A 20112-nucleotide genomic window follows, 5' to 3' on the forward strand; every position below is an offset into this window, starting at 1 on the left:
TAAATACATTGAAATACACATGGAAATCTGTGTGTATAGGTAGTTTCACACAGTACAATCACGGATTCACAATTTGTACATGTTGCGAGCGTTGCTAAATCACTTTCACACGGAAAGCTTATCTGTGTGAGCTATATTAGGTGGTCCCATATGAATCAATTATATTAATTTTCAAATTTACAAACATTTAATCATTAATTTGCAATTTCCAGGTTACATATAATTCATCAATTTATTGAATTGTTCAAATATTTTGATATTTATTTTTAGGTCCTCCATTTATTTTCATGTTGTTTTGGGTCCTTCATTGAGATTTTGCAAATCTGGGATCTTTCCTTCATCGTTCTTCATTGAGATTTGCAAATCTGGGATCTTATGGTAGTCAATCATACACAAGTGTTGTTGCAAATAAGATCCACTTTCAGAATTCATCTCGGCTACTCAATCGATCTCTGACGCAATATGGATCAGTAAGTTTGAATCCAAACAAACAACAAACCAAAAGTGATTATATATACCTTTATGAATCTCGATCTATTTGCCGAGGTCGATGGTGTCGATCTGTCTGAGGCGAGAAAGAATCACAAGAAAGAGCAAAGTTGATCACGAGCTCGAGACATCAATTGAAAACCCATAAATTAATGACAGAGTAAGATGATAACATAACACCCATGGATCTACAAGCTTGAATCTTAAGCAAGATGAAGAAGATGAAGATGAAGTTGCAGAGAGAAAAGGCTCCAGAAAATATCTTCAGGTCTTTTTGTATTAGAAAACCATAAAAGAAAATTATTTCACGCCACCCTATTTATATGCACTAGTAGAGTCCAAGCCAACTAACTTTCCTAACCAGTAAGCAATATTACAGCCTGTAAAGAGAGCAAAACACACAGTAAGTAAGTCCAGGGGAAAGCACTAGGCTTGGTTCTGTTAACACCTCCCCTCAATCTCAGTGGGGGTGAGCACACTGAGATTGCAACAATGCTCAATAGTTGCCGGAACATTCATGGCAGTGAATGAAGGTGGAGGAGCAGCACAGTGAAAAGAGCTGTTGGATTTCTGATGACAAATAGAAGCAACGTGCCCTCTTTTCCCACAAATTTGACAATCAACAATAGAGGTTGAAGCATTATTGTCAGTCCTCCAGTAGCAAATGACAGCTGTATGTCCTCTCTTGCGACAAATCTGGCACACTGGTATAACATTGTTTCCACTACTGTAACCACTAGAAACATTGTTACCATAATTCCTTCCTCTATCATCTCTCCTTTTATTATCACCAAAGCTTCTGTTGCCTTTGTTACCAGAGTTCCTACAGGTGAATTTACCATTGAAAGTCTCACTGTGGTAATTCCCATTGTTGCTCAAATTCTTATTTTGAATGTTACACCTGCCATGAGAGAATGAAGTATTTGGTCCCTGAGAGAAAGAACCTTGTTGCATTGGTGCATTACTGTATGTGCCACTGTTATTAGAGAATCCTTGCTTCTGAGAATAATTGTGCTGAGGAACAGAAACATAGCCACCATTTTGAACCATTTGACCACCATTTTGAATCATAGAATGACCATTCTGTGTTGCATAACCACAAGGTGGAGCAGATGCTGAAAATAAATTTCCATTTCCAACATTGTTGCTCAACAAATATCCAGAATTAGGTGCATATTGTGAAATACCAATACTTTGGGTGAATGGAACCATTTCTTGACAGTTTGGGGCAGCAGTAGGCACATTATGAATTGAGCTTGATATCATTTTGTTCTGTGGGATCCCAAAATGTGTAGTGGAAACAGGTGATGGAGCATAATAATGATGAACATTGGAACCAGAAGATGATGTGGTGAAACGATTATAAGTAGGTATACCAGATAGCACACTAGTATTGGTAACATTAGGCAAGAAACCTGACATTCCATATTGCACACTTCGAGAGAAACAGTTACTGAAATTGCCAGCATTGGAAGAGTTCTCGTTGAACCTTTGAGCAGACTGTGCAGTATGAGCAACCATAGTAGAAATGGTATTTTGAGTTGTTTGAAGCACCATTTTCTCAAAATCTCTCTCAACAGCCAACAATTGAGAACGAAACTCTTCCATAGAGACAGATCTGTCCATGGCTTTAATGACCACTCTGATGTTGTTATACTCGGGAGGCAAGCCGTTGAGAGCAATGATCGTAATGTCTTCATCAGCAAAGTGCACACCTATAAAAGCCAACTCATCTCTAGCATATTTGACACGTTGAAGATACTTGTCTATAGAATCATCATTTTTCTGTAATGTATGTAGATTTGTCTTGAGTTGCATGACATCAAATCTTGAAACTGCAGAATATTTGTTCCTCAAATTGAGCCAAGCCTCCCTTGAATTTCTACTGCCAACTAAAGAGGACAATACTTCATCAGATATAGTGGCAGAGATAAAACATAGCACTGCCTTATCATTCTTGTTCCATTCCTTAAATTCCCTAGTAATTTCAGTAGTTATCCCATCATCAGTAATCAAGAACTGAGGTGGAGGTGGACATGTACCATCAACGTATCCCATTAAATCAAGACTCTGGAGCAAATTTTCCATTTGAAAGAACCATGAAATGTAATTATTGTGATCAAGCCTCAGAGTAATCAAATTCTGCATACTGGAAAGAAGATAAATGACGGGCACTTGAATATCTCTGTTCATGATGAAAATGAGGACGAGCCAAGATGAAAAATGCAGGGATAGACTTCAGTTTTTCAATATATGTTTAAGATGAAATTTCTTCAAGAAACAAGTGACTCTTTGAGATCGAGATAAATGTCAATATTCAGTATCAATAATATCTTCAGCAACAAGATGGCATAAGGCATTTGACCTCAAGAAATACAAGAGGAGTGACCCTTTGTGGGATTGTGCTCCAAACTTTCACACTGAATCATCAAGAGAATCTACCCTTTGTGGGATGAGAATAATACGCCGGAAAGATCACCAAACTTATTATCCCAGACTAGCATTTATCAACAGTAATGTGATTTCATCTACTCAAACCTTTGTGAGATTAGCCTCAAAGAAATCAATTCTGCCAATCAACAATAGCAAGTACCTTCCTGCACTTATATTGCAAACATACCAAGGCTAGCACCACTTCAAGAAAACCTTCAATTATCTCAAGTTGTCTTGGCACTGAAATAGTATCACTTGTACAGCAAAACTATCAATGAAAACTGCCAGTTGCAGAATTATCACTTGGACACCAATACTGATAAGAATTGTTGCACTCCAATACTGTAATTACTTCAAACCAATACTTCAAGCTTCAATAGGAGTCACCAATTATGTCTAAACAAATAGTGAAGAGGAACCATCCTTTGTGCAATTTCAGAACATGTGTAGATGTCTCACTATGATATAGCATACCCTTCGTGGGATTTCTTAAATGGAGAACAACAATCATACTGAGAGTGAATTGATTTCAAATTGTGAAACTGTCACGGCTTCAAAACTTGTTATAAATCAACATATTATCCAGATTATACTCTTCCAGATGCACAACACACACAATCATGTTATCAGAATCTCACAACAGTATATGAATCAAATCAAATCATCCTTCAACAATCTCAATATCAGATATCACGAGCTATAGACCCAATAGTCCAGCAAACTTCAAAAAATAGAGAGAATCGATAAACCTGGAAGTAGAATCAGTTGTAGAGTCGTGTGTGATATGTAGAAGAAACTAGACATGAAGCACGAAATCTTGATTTGCAGAGGTGCAGTGAAATTGATAAATCGGAAGCAAATTGAGCTTCATAGAAGTAACTCGAACACAGGAGAAGCAGAGAATGAACCTCACAAGCTTGCGTTACAGAGAAGTAGCATGAATTGCAAATCTAGTGTTTCATTTCATCAAATCATGAAGAACTAGAGATGCGGAAGCGAGACGACGAAGCAAGAGCAGCAAAAGCAGAAGATGAAGCCCAGGATCAAGAGCCGAAGCTCTGATACCATGATAACATAACACCCATGGATCTACAAGCTTGAATCTTAAGCAAGATGAAGAAGATGAAGATGAAGTTGCAGAGAGAAAAGGCTCCAGAAAATATCTTCAGGTCTTTTTGTATTAGAAAACCATAAAAGAAAATTATTTCACGCCACCCTATTTATATGGACTAGTAGAGTCCAAGCCAACTAACTTTCCTAACCAGTAAGCAATATTACAGCCTGTAAAGAGAGCAAAACACACAGTAAGTAAGTCCAGGGGAAAGCACTAGGCTTGGTTCTGTTAACATAAGAGACAGATCGATTTAGGCATCAACTGAAAACCCAGACATTAAGGGAAAGTCGTTTTCAACGAGAATCACAGTTCAACCTCTGAGGAATTTCCACATTCGTTTAACCAAATTGCACCTTCCAACCATGTCAGACCCAAAACCCAGACTAGTCTGTTGCATCGGCGACGTCCACGGCTTCCACACCAAGCTCCAAAATCTCTGGTCCAATCTCGAAATCTCCATCCCTTCTTCAGACTTCGCCACCGCCCTCGTCATCTTCCTCGGCGACTACTGCGGCCGCGACCCTGACACCAACGAAGTCCTTGACTTCTTCGTCGCTCTCCCCTCCAGATACCCACGTCAGAAAGACGTCTTCATCGCCGGAAACCATGACTTCGCCTTCGCCGCCTTATTGAGAGTCCTGCCTCTGCTGCCGGACGGGTCCGAGTTCCGCGGGGGGTGGAAGGAGTTCGAGGACAAGGAGGAGAGAGAAAAAGATCTGGAGACAGAGAGAGGGCAAGAAGATGTAAAAAGAAAGAGAGACAAAAGAAAATAACAAAGAGGAAATGGGAGAAAGATATGTGAGAAAGAGAGAGCGATGGAGAGAATAAAACACAGAAATCTGTGTGAAAACAAAAATAAGAAAAGGATTCACACGGTAATCTGTGTGTAAACTGAAAAGAAAAATATTAGAATCATATGCTTTTACATATTCACACGGAACACTGTGTGTAAATTAAATTTACACTTATTTGACATGGCTAAAAACATGTACCGAAATCTTATTATTCATATTTTTACACAGATATCCGTGTGAAACAATATTTCACACGGAAAACAGTGTGAATTTTTAGTTTACCCTCTGACAAATTTACAAGATTCTCTGAATTGTACTTTATTTCACACGGACTCCGTGTGTAAATTGACTTGAAAAATATTGGGTCCCAGTTTGAACCTTATGTGGCCACAATAGTCTGTGTTGAAAATATATGCACACGGATTTCCGTGTGTACTATAGCACTTTATACACGGATAATCGTCCGTGTGAACCTCTGTGACAACATATCCGTGTGAAATGACCTATTTTTCTAGTAGTGCATGCAACAGAATTAGGTGATCCATTCGTATAAGGTGAGTGGTGTTTAATTAGGAGACTTCACCAAAGGTGGATTAGGAGAATTGTGTAGACCTTGATCTTAATTTTGTTGTCAATTTTCATCTTATTTATACTATTATTAAGAGAAGAGGGTTTGTTAGCCAAAATCAAAAATTAATTTTGACAAAAATGACTCTAAAAGATTAAAAAACTTTGAGAGCTAATTAAATTACAAGGACAATTATGACATTTACAAAATATATTTTTATTAAAAAATAAATATAAAAAAAGTCACAATCCAGTTTTCGCTCCCATGATCTTATGTCTGCAATAACCATTTTCTTTATTATTTTATGTAAAAAAAAAAAAAAAAACAATACTTGCATATGCAGAACATGTGTAGAGAAATTCTAGTTGTCCACTAATTAATTAAGTATGAACTTGACTCAATACAGAAAGTATATTGACAAATCTGTTTTTTTTTGTTTTCCTGCAATATTATTTGGAGTCAAATTTTTGACCCGACACTTCATTGTACACCCAATTTCTAAAAGAAATAGTAGGAAAAACTCACCCATATATTCTTTTCAATATACACTTAAAATATACCAATTAGGATACATATTATATCCTCATTTTTTTCAATAATACACAAATTGCCACTAATAGTCAAACTCATCTATGCTGAAATAGAGCGTCCAATTAGATTCACCTTATTTTGGGATGAACAAAAATTAGCTTATTTCGTGTATTGAGTAAGATTGGGCTTTCCTAATCAAATTTTTAGTTTGAGATTGTTATTGTGGTTTGGTTGTATCCTGTTTACCATAGGAATTGCAGCTTTGGAAATGGGTAAAAGTTATGTAAACATAAAAGATTTGAAAACACAACAATAGTTCATTCAGATAACGCAACGCAAGACCCAATTCATCGGGCCATAAAATTTTGGGTCCAGCCCATTGCTTATAGCCTTATATATCAAATCTCAATTTGGATTTTGGCGCAGGAAGAGAGAGAGAGGAATGACTGAGCTCCCAATGGCGCGTGAAACAGACGACTCGTCCTCTCCCCCAAGCAAACGCCTGAAAACCCTAAATCCCCAAATCGAATCCCAATCGGATCCAAATCAACCCGAAACCCCGCCGGAAACCGATGATTCACCGCCCGAACGCTGCGCTATTTGCTTCTTGGACGACGGCAAAGCCGCCCGAGGCAAAATCGACTGCTGCGACCACTACTTCTGCTTCTTGTGCATCAAAGAATGGGCCAACACCGAGTCACGGTGCCCAATGTGCCGGCGGCGGTTCAACACCATCCGTCGACCGCCGAAAGTCGGCGTCTTTGTCCGTGAGCGCGTCGTTAAGGTCCCGGTTCGAGATCAGGTCAGTATCAATTATGGTATTAATAAAATTATGTTTCTGATTTGGGTTTTTTGATTGCTGAATTGGGTTTGTGCTTTTTTGTTATTATGTTTACTGTAATGGTTTTTTTTTTTTTTTGTGTTTGCTGAATTGGGTTTATGGTTAGCTTAGAGTGTTCAATTTTAATCTGCAGGGGAATAAAATTGGGCATGTTGATGCTTATGAAGAAGTTGCGTGTAATGTGTGTAGCTCTATGGCAGATGATCATTTTATGTTGCTCTGTGATCTTTGCGATGGAGCGGCTCATACTTACTGTGTTGGGCTTGGTTATACTGTGCCTGAAGGTGATTGGTTTTGCAATGACTGCATTGCTTCTAGGCCTGATCTTGCTAATGTGAATGGTGGCGATGATGAATGTGGTATGATCCCAACAGAAGCTGTGCCTGTGCCTTGTGTCTCGGTATGTGATATTGTAAGAGAATCGAATAGCTCAGCTGTTGAAAGACCTATAAGAATCACTCCAAATCCAAATCAGTGTTCGGTTGCTCCTCAAGTTGCTAGGCCGGCAAAAGCGCCACCAAGGGTGGCCAGTATATCAGCTGAATCGGCTGCAAGAACATTGGATAGGTGTCGAAATGTGCAGACTCGCATACACACACTTCGTGAGAATTGGAATGGCTTCCGGAGTGGCGCATTGAGCTTCCCTGCCAGTTCATCGAAATTGAAAGCTAGCTGCAGCAGTAGTCAAGAACATAAAAATGGTGTAATGTCTCATGAAAGATCAGGCCAAACAGAATCTTCATCTTCTCCAACTCGTCAGCAACTAGAAAATCGAGATGGTTGTGACCCCCATGATATTGACAAGGCATGGAAAATGCTGGAAAAGGCAAAGTCAAAACAGTGTATACAGAAAAAGAACAGCAGTGGGGTTCAGTTGTTGCAGTTCTCGAAACTTCCTTCTAGCAGAACAAGTGCTTCGAAGGAACCAAATCCATGTCTTGATATATCAGGTCAACCACAATCCTCGTCTTTCACAGGTTGTCAGCAGCAGCAAAATCAAGTTGGTTGTGGTTCGCGTGATATTGACAAGGCATGGAAAATGATGGATAGGGTAAAGTTGAAACAACATGTTCACGAAAACACCAGCAGTGCCCTGAAGCTTCCTTCTAGAAAAGCAAATGCTTCAGAAGAAGCAAGTAATGTGAATTCAAGTTTCGATACAATGAAAAGCCAGCAACTTGGAGCTCTGAATCAGGGAAGACCGGGAATGGAGAAGGTGTACAAAGGTAAGGAAAGGCAGTCTAGGGTCACAACTCAGGAGGCTGTAGAGTCAATCCTGGGCATTTCATGTAGTAATTCTTCACCAGGATTATTTATACCTCCATTTCCTAGGAACATAAATAGGTCAGCTTCATTACAGAAAAATCAAGCTGCCCTAGGTATGGTTACTGAGCAAAACGGTTCTGCTTCTTCAATGATGGAAGGAACTTCAAATTCTTATTGTGGCAAACCTGAGCTCAGTACATCTTCTTCCGGAAACTTAGAAGAGGTCTGTGTGGAAAGCAGCAGAGCAAGAAAAGTTGACGATGAAGCCAAAAGTGAGATCCAGTCTCTTGTCAAGATGAACTTGAAGCTTTTAAGCAAAGACCAGCGCATAGGAATTGATGCATTTAAACAAATTGCAAGGGCTGCCACACATACCGTCTTGGCTGCATGTGGTTTAGAACATCATCACAAGTCCGCCGTGCATTCCTTCCCAAGCTTAGTATGCTGCCACACCGAGCAGCTTCAGCTGCCGCATAAATCAAATTTGATGCGTAAGGCCTGCCGAGATTGCTTTTATGGGTTTGTGAAAGATGTTGTCAGTTCGATTCTGCAAAATCATGATGGGTTCCAACGGCGGCATTCAAGTCACAAACAGAAATTATAGCCAAGTTTAATTTTGTTTATTTCTTAGGAGCACAATGTAACTGACTTGACCATTTTTTCTGTTCATAAACTTCACAAGCATGAATAAGATAGGACTGGTTTCCTACTTGTATATGTGCCGTTTCCTTGTGTAGCACACTACCCATAAAATATAATGTTTGAGGAAAAACGTAAATTAACAGGAATGTAGAGAGAGTAATATTGCAGAGAGAATGGAGATTCATGTGTGTTTATTTATCTCATACAAGAGGGTATTTATAGGAATACATTACAAGTGTGAAAGCTCAAAGATAATCTCAAGCTTGGTATCAACTTGATTTACAGCTGCAGCTCAATCATGGTAGCTGTGATGATGATAATTGTCATGCTTGTTACCCTTTGGCATAAAGCTTGTCACACAAGTCTCTATACCTATATTATACACTCAAGTACCTTATCTATACACTCAAGTGCCTATTTATACATGATATAGACATTTATACTATGACTCATATATACTACAATATGATTCATGTATACTACAACACTCCCCCTTGGATATTTCATGTTTAATAGCATTGTCTAGGCCGTGCGCTTCGAAATTGCCTCGTTAAAAACCTTGCCAAGTAATAAAACCATGTGGGAAAAAACAACCTTGGTCGAAGGAGAAAAAGAGCACAACGCGCGTTGAGTGTGGAGTATGTTTCTGGATACTCCCCCTGATTTAGATACTCCTCCTTGTGTCTCCCAAACGTGGTGTTTCTCTCGTTGCCTCATTAAAAACCTTGTCGAGTAATAAAAACCCTATGGGACAAAATAACCTCGGTCGAAAGGGAAAAAAGAGCACAACACACTCTTCACGTTTCGAGACAATATATGTAGACATCTCCCCCTCTGTTTGATCTTTTAGGAGAGTCTGTTGTTGCTGATTTTATGCTTGATGTTGTCGCTTTTGATGCAGCCTTGCTTCATTTGTTTCAAAACAAGCAGCATTATCTTAAATGCTTGTAGGCTCATCTGTGGTAGACTTCAAACCACAACTGTTCGAACATGCGTAACTATGGATCCAGTCCATATACATTCACGAACTACTTCGTGAAGAGCAATAATCTCTGCATTGTTCGAGGATATAGCGACTAAGGTCTATTCTGTAGACCTTCAAGGTATCGCGGTCTTACCCATAGTGAACACTTTACCAGTCTGGGAAGGCCTTTGTATGGGTCAACAGATACCAAATATCAGCAAAACTTTCCAAAACACTTCTGTCGTTTTGGGGTAGGAATAGAAAACGCAGGCCAGCGTTTGGCGGCGTTTCTGGTGTGTGATGGGTCTGATTCCATCATTTCTTTGTAGGGATAGAATAAGCCCATATCGATCGTACATCTCAAGTTATCGAAAGATATCTTTTTATACCAATCTAATGGCATTGCGTTGGCGCAGAGCTATACCTTTAGCTAACAAGTTTATGGCAAAGTGAGATGTCCAGTCTTGTGCATTGAGCTAAGTACAATAATGCGCTTTATTGTACTTGAGTAAGGCACTTCAGCCTCTCTAGCACATCTTCGTCCGATCATCCATTCAGACGAAGAGGATCCTTTTCAGGATCAAGACTACGAATGATCATGGGGTGCTTGAAGGCTTGACCTTGTCAAAATGCCTAAGCATCTATCAACACGGTGCTCAAGTTCAAAAACGAGGCTTAATCGTGTTTCCCCAAAAATCCTTCATCTCAAACTCGGATTTCAAGTGTTCAACGGTTTCCCTTAACTCTTTAAGGGCTTCTAATGAAGATCATGTTTAACATGAAAACCGTGATAGAATCCGAAACTTGTTATGGAAACGCAAGGGCATATCCCTTCCCAATCAAGTAGTCACTTTAGTGAGCGTTTCAATTCTATTGCAAACGCGCTCCGTGGTCTAGAGCCACTTGATTTGGGTAAATAAAATTTCACTATGAACTTTCATGTATATTCCGTATCTAGATCCCCATAGAGATACGTAGTGACCATATTTATAAGCTGCATGTTCAGTTATTTGGAAACTACCAAACTGAAAGGGTAGTGGATGTAATGTCATCCATTACGTGAGAATATGTCTCATCGTAGTCAATTCCAGGGCGTTTTGTGAGAAGCCTTGCGCCATAAGGCGAGATTGCCATCTCGTTTTCTCAACACGCTTTCTAACGAAGACCCATTTAATCAATAGGTTTTATGTAAGGAGGTGTTGGCATCATTGGCTCAAAGACCTTCCTCTTCGTTTAATCTAGATCGCATCTTTCCATTTAGGCTAAATTTCTCTACGTTGGTATTCATGCTTCAACGGAGCGTGGTTCGATATCATCAATCTCAACAAACTCATGCGCATCAAAATGCGCATCTACATCATCAATTATGATGGAGTTTCTATTCCACGTCTCATGTACACTAGTGTAATTTTCATAAAGCTCTATATTCTCAGGAATAGGTTCTGACGTTGAGGCGTCCCCCAACGATAACCATAATCCAGAAGATACTCATGAGACGGATGTTGAGTGTCGATGATCTAAGGATGCCAAAATATCCTTCGAATCCACGGGCTTCCCACGCATCCTAGCTGGGGCCATGGCCTGTAACGCCAGAGTGCCACTTTCTATGGCGTTAGCGCCTTGCCTACCTCTGTGTAGGGTGGCGCTACGTCCTTTTGTAGGGACATCCTTCCTTGCAGGCATTTTTGCAGCAAATGTGTGTGATCTCGTCACTTTAATAGGGATCGAGATGAGACATAGTGGGGACAGACCACGACAATTCCTGTCGTTCCTGCTGAACATTCGTGTTCTTATCTCCCCCTAACGACGGGAAGACTGTCTCATCAAAGTGACATCCGTAAATCAAACGGGAAAGAGATCGCCTTTCAAGGGCATTAAGTGGTGGACGATTGTTGGAGTCTCAATTCCAACTAAGTTGCTCACTTGTTTTTAAGGACCTACCATAGGCGCTGTGGCGTCGCAATTGGCACATAAATGGCTCACATTGGCACATAAATGACTCACTCGAATGTGCGTAAGTACAAAATATTTGTACCTAGTCACTAGCTGTAACGCAGGGATACATTGAGTGGCGGTAGGTCATAGAGGAATTAGCATAGTTGTATGCGATATTGCATCACCCTAAGCGGATATAAAGAGATTGGTGCGCATTGCCAATGTCTGAACTACCATCGTAGTTATTTCCATGAGACCATTTAGGTGTGTATATGGGAATGTGATGTCCAACATCACTCCCTTTGCAATAACCATCGAAAATCTTCGATGTATACTCACTAGCATAGTCAAAATCCAAATGACTAAATAGGATGATCCGGGAAGTGAGCCCGTTGTCATATTATATGTGCTATGAGTATAGCATAAGCAGCTTTTATAGATGGACAATGGCACAACACGTGATTAGTGTGTTTGCGTGTCAACCAACATCATGAGATATTTAAACGTCCGCAAGTTGGTTGAATAGGTCCACAAATATCACCTTGAATTCTTTGCAAGAATGACATATTTTCTTTAGTGTCCTTTTCATAGGATGGTCTCAATCCTATTTTTGCTAAAATAGCAAGCTTTGCAAAACGAATGATATCTTTTAGAAGTAACTCTTTGGACCAATCTTTGGTTCGTACTTCTTTTCGTTGTGAAGAATGGATGTCCGTGTGAAGTCTTTAATATACGGAGCATCATATCACAACCTGGATATCTCAAACGTTCTTGCCAAAGCCTATATGTGTCAGAATCCCATAAGTCATCTCTTATGACATGGTTTGATTCAATGGCTCGAATAGTGGTTGCATACAACCCACTAGAGTGACACATAAGTTTCTCTAATACTCGTTTATGTCCGTAGTTATTAGAGGTAATGCAAAGGAATTCTTGTCCATTCTCACAATGTGTTTCCACATGAAAACTATTGGCTCTTTATATAAAGTTCGGAATTTAACACATGTCCATGACATTGAATAATAATGCGACACTTTATTAATAAGGAAAATAGTCAATGATTACATCAAAGTTTTCCAAAGTCTATTCCATAATAAAATCAAACTTTAGACAAATTGTAGTTACTCAATCCGTTTGGTAACTCCAATGAATATGACCAGGAAAGTAGAGAGATGTTGGTGGAGCGAGGCTCGCTTAAGTACCCCGATCTCAATTACTTTCCTAGACATCATACTACATTGGATGCGCCACATGAGAAAAAGTTTTAATACAATTGTCATTTGACTAAGGCACATTTGCCATTCTTGGAAAATAGAAAGGACTATTCTAATCAAAGTCTGCGGCATCCTCGTGCTCTTTATCTGCAGCTTTGAAGTCCTCAGTGGTGAGAGTGATATCTTCACCATCTTCATCTTCAGCAAGATTGATATCTTTACCTTCAGCAAGATTTATATCTTCATCTTCAGCAAGATTGGTTTCTTGCTCTCTCAATTGCCTATACTCCTTGTAGCTTGCAGCTAGTTGGGTACTTGCATGGCATTGCTTGAACCAATGCTCAATTGATCCACATCGATGACACATGTCATTGTGGTTATATCCCTCCATTTGAGGTGCAGGTTGTGCACGTTGTGGATATTGCCTAGGAGGGTTGTTGTTACCACCATGTCTCATGGTGCGACCTCCACGGCCCATGGTGTTGCCATATCCACCTCTCCTACGTGTGGAATTGCCACCACGTGTGTCCGCTCTAAAGTTGCGGTTTCCTTCTTTATTGGGGCGGTTATATGGACCCATATGTCCTTCATGTCCCCTGTTATTAGGGTACCGCTCCTTGCGCCCTCTTTTGGGTGCATTATAATTCGCCTCACGAACGCTCTTGGTTTCAATGGGCCTTGGATTATAATTCTTTACAAGGATGTTGTCGTGCTTCTCAGCTACTGACAAAATATTGATGAGTTCATTGAACCTTGTAAGTCGTCCAGCATTAAATTCAGTGCGATGCTGCTTTGATAGTATAATTGCTTGGACGGGGAAGGTGGAGAGAGTTTTCTCAATTAGCTCTTCTTCTGTGAGAGGTTTTTCACAGAACTTCAGCATGGCCTTTAGGCGAAGAGCTTCTGAATTGTATTCAGCAACAGACTTGAAGTCTGAGAATCGTATATTGTTCCACTGAACCTTCAAGTCAGGGAGGAGGGAATCTTGGATATTACCAAAGCGCTCTTCTAGCGCTGCCCATAGGTCTCTTGCATCTTTGATTGACATGTATTCCAATCTGAGTGCTTTATCCATATGGTGTCACATCAAGATAATAGCTTGTGCGTGCTTTGTGGGTGTTCGTTGGAACACAAGACCCTCGTTAGGTGCCTGGATTATGGGTAATATCCCTCTCGCAATGAGATGGTTCTCAACGTCGGTTACCCAGCCATGGTATTCCGAGCCTGTTGAGTCAAGTATTGAAAAGTCGAGTCTAGGTTCATTCGACATTCTGAAAAATAAGAAGAGAATATATATTAGTTTCGGAGTTTAAACTTCCACGAAAACTAAAATAATAAGATTTCCGAGCTATGCTACCAAGAAATCAATTTCCAAGAATATTTGGATTAGACCAAAACAATGATGTTTGCGGACGCTCTTAGTCCGAATATTATGAACACTCTTAGTTCATTGATTACGAACGCTCTTAGTTCGTTTAGCGTGAATCCCCACGATTCCGCTTTTAGTTCAAAAATCGATGCTTGCGGACGCTCTTAGTCCGAATATTATGAACACTCTTAGTTCATAGATTACGAACGCTCTTAGTTCGTTTAGCGTGAATTTCTATAATTCCGCCTTTTTGATTACAAGTCCCTGAAAAGAAGAGAAAAGTAATACAAACTCAAAAAACAGGAACTTTTAATAAGAAATACCTTGAAATAGTGTCGCCGGAAAATTTGTCCGGAAAAGGTTGTCGGAGGTGACTTAAAAGTCGCTGGAAAAAATCGAGAAAATTGTCCGAAAAGTCACCGGAAAAGTGTCCGGAAAGTCGCCGGAAAAGTGTCCCGAAAGTCGCCGGAAAAGTGCCCGACAGATCTGTCGACAGATGTGTCGACAGATGTGTCGACAGCTGCTCGGCAGCAGCTCGGCAGCTGCTGCGCAGCTGCTAGGCAGGGGCTCGGCAGCAGCTCGGCAGATTCTTTCGGCAGCTCTCGGCAGGTGCTGTCGACAGCTTCTGCGCAGCTGCTCGGCAGGTCTCGGCAGATGCGCTCGGCAGCTTCTCGGCAGATCTCGGCAGGACTCGGCAGGGCTTCTCGGCAGCTTCTGCGCAGCTGCTCGGCAGGTCTCGGCAGCGGTCCGGCAGCACTCCAAATTTTCCGGTGGCCGGTTCAGGTAGTTTCCGGCCGGTTCTTGAGATTCTGAGGCCGGTTCTGAGCTTCTTGAATCAGGGGCTTTGATATTTGCTAGGGTTTGGAGGTTTTTTGTAGGTTTGGAAAAATGACTTTGATTGGATTATGAACTTCCTCTACTCTTGTCAATTTCGATTCTAATTCTAGAGCAATTTCGTGCTGATAACGTGTTTGAGGAAAAACGTAAATTAACAGGAATGTAGAGAGAGTAATATTGCAGAGAGAATGGAGATTCATGTGTGTTTATTTATCTCATACAAGAGGGTATTTATAGGAATACATTACAAGTGTGAAAGCTCAAAGATAATCTCAAGCTTGGTATCAACTTGATTTACAGCTGCAGCTCAATCATGGTAGCTGTGATGATAATAATTGCCATGCTTGTTGCCCTTTGGCATAAAGCTTGTCACACAAGTCTCTATACCTATATTATACACTCAAGTACCTTATCTATACACTCAAGTGCCTATTTATACATGATATAGACATTTATACTATGACTCATATATACTACAATATGATTCATGTATACTACAACAAATAATCAATTAAAATCAAAAGGATAATTAAGAATCCCTTGCCTACTAGAACATTCCTTCGTACTGCAATTTGGAGTTGACTTGTTCAGGTTGGAATATATACTTGAAACTTATACAAAAGACATGCCCTGGTTATATATTCTTCTCTTCAATTTAAGTCCCTCCCAAACCTGTGAAATCGAAATTCTGACTCTGTTTTCCAAGAGAATGGGAATCGGAGTAAGCAAACTAGTAAGAAGGAGAGATTCTTCTACCAGCAAACAAGTAATAGTACCATCTTCTGTGGCCGAGAATCAAGATCTCGTAAGAGAAATCCTCTCAAAATTACCTGTCAAATCTCTAGTTAGGTTTAGATGCGTATCAAAAGAGTGGTTTGCTCTCCTAAACCAAGAGTTTATTCTGAAGATCAACCGAAATTACCTTCCCAATCTTTGTTTACTCCGGTCAGAATGTTGAAAGTGGACATCTTCATCATCAGTTCTCATTGCTTGGCAGAAAAGTCGACACACTTTCGAGACTAGAGTTACCTGCATTTGTCCTGGATGAGTCGTTTGAGAAGATATATATTGTGGGATCTGGTAATGGTTTAGTCTGCCTTCATCTTCTTGGAGATGGAATTCAAACGGAGTTAATCGTCGTATGGAACCCAGTAACAAAGCAACATAAGAAACTTCCCAAGCCATTGTCTTTTGAAGAGGAGAATAAGATGATGAAACCGCTTGTAGGTTTTGGATTCATTCGGGACCATGGCATCAATAGTACCGATTACAAAGTGGCGAGGATTTCACGAAGCAAATTAAGGTCAAGGAAGACTTGGTTATGTAACCCAAGTCTTCACCCGAAGTGCAAAATCATGGAGAGTAGTTAAAGACTGTAACCCATCAGGTTATCTGTTTTATCAACCGTACGTCTTCCATTACTTTGAATGGAATGTTGTATTCCTTGGCATGGAATAGGATGGGATGGAGCGTTTTCTCATTCAATCTGCATGATGAGGTATTTCATAACATACAGTTACCGCAGTCTAATATATGTGTTGGCAGACACTCTGTATGGAATAATTTGGTTGCCTATTCGACATGGACCTATCATATTCCCCAGTATGATGTTTGGGTGATGACAACAGAATCTAGAGATGATACACAAATGCCAGCTAACTGGAATTGGACTAAACAAGTTACAATTAAACCTCTGGATGGATGGTATTATGGACATCCCTATGGAGTTTGGAATGATCAATTTATTTTTAACAAAAGCAGTACTAGAATTCACCGAGGATCCAAGTACTACCTATGTACGTATGACCTTGCAAATCAGAAAGAGATGATGCTTTTCGGACCATAAACTGTTTACTGTTTACTATTGCCGTCAAGTGGTAGATTACGTGGAGAGCCTAGTTCCAATCTAAGCAAATACTAGATTAGTATAGTAGTGTGAACTAGTACAAAAGAGAATATAGGACAAAATTGATGAAGATGCAGTTTTTTGAGTCTTGTACAGGGTCTGGCCGGTTTCCATCATAGTTCTATTTTGGAGGTGGAACCCCCAACAAAATAATGTAGGTTACAACATCTAGCTTTCTTTCTTGCAGTGTTCTTTTTCTCCTCAGCTCGTCTTAGAGAGCACTACCGTGATTTGTCCTAAAGTTTCATGTGATTAAGCAGTCAGTGAGGTCTTATATATGTTATGTGGATAATCTCACACATAAGTTCAATATGTCGATCTTCTTGTCCAACCATCCAGAGAGCAAACGAGTATGGATCAAGTTATTCAAAAAGCATACCATTTTTTATAAGTTAATTGAAGGAATGAATTCAGTAGTGGAATAGACAAATGTGTTCTAGTATTCAGTTAGCATATATGGCTTATAATAAAAAAATTTCTTCTTCTAGAATTGTAATAAACGTTTTCTGATGGACCTCCCATTCAGTTAGCATATATGTTTTTTTTTATTGCTTCTGAGGATATGGGGGGGGATAATAGAGGGGGAGAAGATGAATCAAACACTAGTATGTTTTGGACGCATTAAAGACCATGGCATGCATGAATACCTCTTACAAAGTGGTGAGGATTTCACTAAGTAATGGTATCCACGGTGATGGAGTTAGTTATCTAACCCAAGTCTTCACCCCGTGCAAATTCATGGAGATATATAGAGTATTAAAGACCGTAATCCATCAAGTTGTTATTTGTCAGATAAAACCGTATTTCAGTCGGTGAGCTGTGACTTATTGGTTAGCTAGCCTAACTAACACGGTAGTGGTCATGAGTCTAAATCTCAAGATCAGAGCTGGGGTGGGGAAAAAATTGTCGTTCAGATCGAATTTAAAAAAAAAAAAAAAAACTGTCTTCGATCCATTACTTTGATTGTAGTGTTGTGTTATTACTGATCTTAGTCCCCATGCCAGATATTGTTTGACATTACAATCAGAGAGGAAGCTAGCTACCATTGGATCAGCTAGCAATTGAACCTTGCATGCACGCATGCATCCATGCATGGAACACATAAATTGGCTGTTTATTCACCTTAAATTCATAAGTACAAGACCAACAATATACATCGAGGCCAGCCTTTTGAAAATTTTACAACATTCTTCTGCTTAGAGTTAAAACACAACGCATGGGATCTATGCATGTTGTTACACAACGTGCGTACCCTATCTTCCAAGTTCCAAGCCTACAGTTTTTTTTTTTTTTTGGTCAATACGCATCGATTCGCCCGGGCTGCTAACCCTTGCGCCATTTGTTCCACAAATCAGCAATAATCGGTAGCATATAGGGAAAGGCGATGGGTGAGGCCTGCCGAGATTGCTTTCATGGGGAGAGATGTTGTCGGTTCATTTCTGCAAAATCATGATGGGTTCCGACTGCGGCATTCAAGTCACAAACCGGAAGTGTAGTGCAGTTTAATTTTGTTTATTTCTTAGGAGCACCATGTAACTGGCTTCACCATTTTTTTGAAAAGGGCTTCACCATTTTTTGTATTCACAACTTCATAAGCATGAATACTTGTGGGCTTTTTCGGCCTTTCAGGATTGTTTCGGGCCTCAAATCTACAATTTATTATTTTTCAGCATTTTATGTTTTCTAATTCGATTTGGATTTGTTTTGTTTCAACCCATGAGTTTTAGGGTTTTTTTTTCTCGCACCTTAAACGGCTACAATACCTATCTTTTATCATATTATCAATCAAATTGAGAGTTTTTCTCAACCATCTCTTGTGGACTCAGAATTCTTGTTTTAAGGTTTATTGCTTGCAAACTAAGTAACTTCCGACTCCGTCATACTGCAATTTGGATTACTGGATATTGTTCCCTGGTTATATTTTCTTTCTCTTCCATTCAAGTCCCTCACAAGTTTCCCAAATCTCTGAAATCGTAATTTTGACTTTGTTTTCCAAGGGAATGGGAATCGGAATAAGCAAACTAGCAAGTGCCATCTCTTGTTTTACCAGCAAACAAGTAAGAGTTCCATCTTCTTTGGCCGGGAATCAAGATCTCGTAAGAGAAATCCTCTCAAAATTACCTGTCAAATCTTTAGTTAGGTTTAGGTGCGTATCAAAAGAGTGGTATGCTCTCCTAAACCAAGAGTTTATTCTGAACATCAATCGAAATTACCTTCCCAATCTTTGTTTACTCTACGGTCAGAATATTGTAAGTGGACATCATCATCATGAGTTCTCATTGCTTGGCAGAAAAGTCGACACACTTTCGAGACTAGAGTTTACGGCATCTGTCCTCGATGATTCGGTTGAGAAGATATATATTGTGGGATCTAGTAATGGTTTAGTCTGCCTTCATTTTCTTGGAGATCGAACCAAAACGAAGTCAATCATCGTATGGAACCCAGTAACAGAGCAATACAGGAAACTTCCTAAGCCATTGTCTTTTGAGTGGGATAAGCTGACCGAACCACTTGTAGGTTTTGGGTTCATTCAGGACCATGGCATGAATAGTACCGATTACAAAGTGGTGAGGATTTCAAGAAGCAAAGGTGATATAAGACTTGGTTTAATTGGTTATGTAACCCAAGTCTTCACCCGAAGTGCAAAATCATGGAGAGTAGTTAAAGAGTGTAACCCATCACGTTATCTGTTTTATAAACAGTCTTCCATTACTTTGAATGGAGTGTTGTATTCCTTGGCATGGACTAGGACGGGCGTCAACATGGCATACAGCGTTTTCTCATTCAATCTGCAGGATGAGGTATTTCATAACATACAGTTACCGCAGTCTAGTACTATCAGTGTTGGAAGACTCTTTGTATGGAACAATTTGGTTGCCTATTCGACATGGGCTGATCATAGTTGCCAGTATGATGTTTGGGTGATGACAACAGAATCTAGAGATGATACACAAATGCCAACTAACTGGAATTGGACTAAACAAGTTACAATCAAACCTCCGATTAGATGGTATTATGGACCTCCCTCTGGAGTTTGGAATGATCAATTTATTTTTTACAAGGGCCATACTCACAGTAAACGAGGATCTGAACTATATCTGTATACGTATGACCTTGCAGATCAGAAAGAGAGGATGCTTTTAGGACCAGAAACTGATTACTGTTGCCTTCAAGTGGTAGATTACGTGGAGAGCCTAGTTCCGGTCTAA

The 20112-nt window shown here is 39.9% G+C and overlaps 2 protein-coding genes across 2 annotated transcripts; both read left to right on the forward strand.

Moving 5' to 3' along the window:
- The first annotated feature begins 6337 nt into the window (after window positions 1–6337).
- On the forward strand, window positions 6338–8746 carry LOC133745783 (uncharacterized). The gene is made up of 2 exons (XM_062173914.1): window positions 6338–6731; window positions 6904–8746. The coding sequence occupies exons 1-2, from the start codon at window positions 6372–6374 to the stop codon at window positions 8638–8640; spliced, it is 2097 nt and encodes a 698-aa protein (XP_062029898.1). The 5' UTR covers window positions 6338–6371; the 3' UTR covers window positions 8641–8746.
- A 10157-nt stretch (window positions 8747–18903) lies between these two features.
- Window positions 18904–20112, forward strand: LOC133745035 (putative F-box/kelch-repeat protein At1g12870). Its single transcript, XM_062173037.1, has one exon. It carries the CDS (start codon window positions 18904–18906, stop codon window positions 20110–20112), a length of 1209 nt encoding a protein of 402 aa, XP_062029021.1.

The sequence above is a fragment of the Rosa rugosa genome, chromosome 4, assembly GCF_958449725.1.
Source record: "Rosa rugosa chromosome 4, drRosRugo1.1, whole genome shotgun sequence".
Lineage (NCBI taxonomy): Eukaryota > Viridiplantae > Streptophyta > Magnoliopsida > Rosales > Rosaceae > Rosa > Rosa rugosa.

Coding starts and splice junctions, on each gene's coding strand:
- LOC133745783 (XM_062173914.1), top strand. CDS start 6,372: ATGACTGAGCTCCCAATGGCGCGTGAAACAGACGACTCGTCCTCTCCC. Junction 6,732..6,903: donor AGGTCCCGGTTCGAGATCAG/GTCAGTATCAAT, acceptor TTTAATCTGCAG/GGGAATAAAATTGGGCATGT.
- LOC133745035 (XM_062173037.1), top strand. CDS start 18,904: ATGGGAATCGGAATAAGCAAACTAGCAAGTGCCATCTCTTGTTTTACC.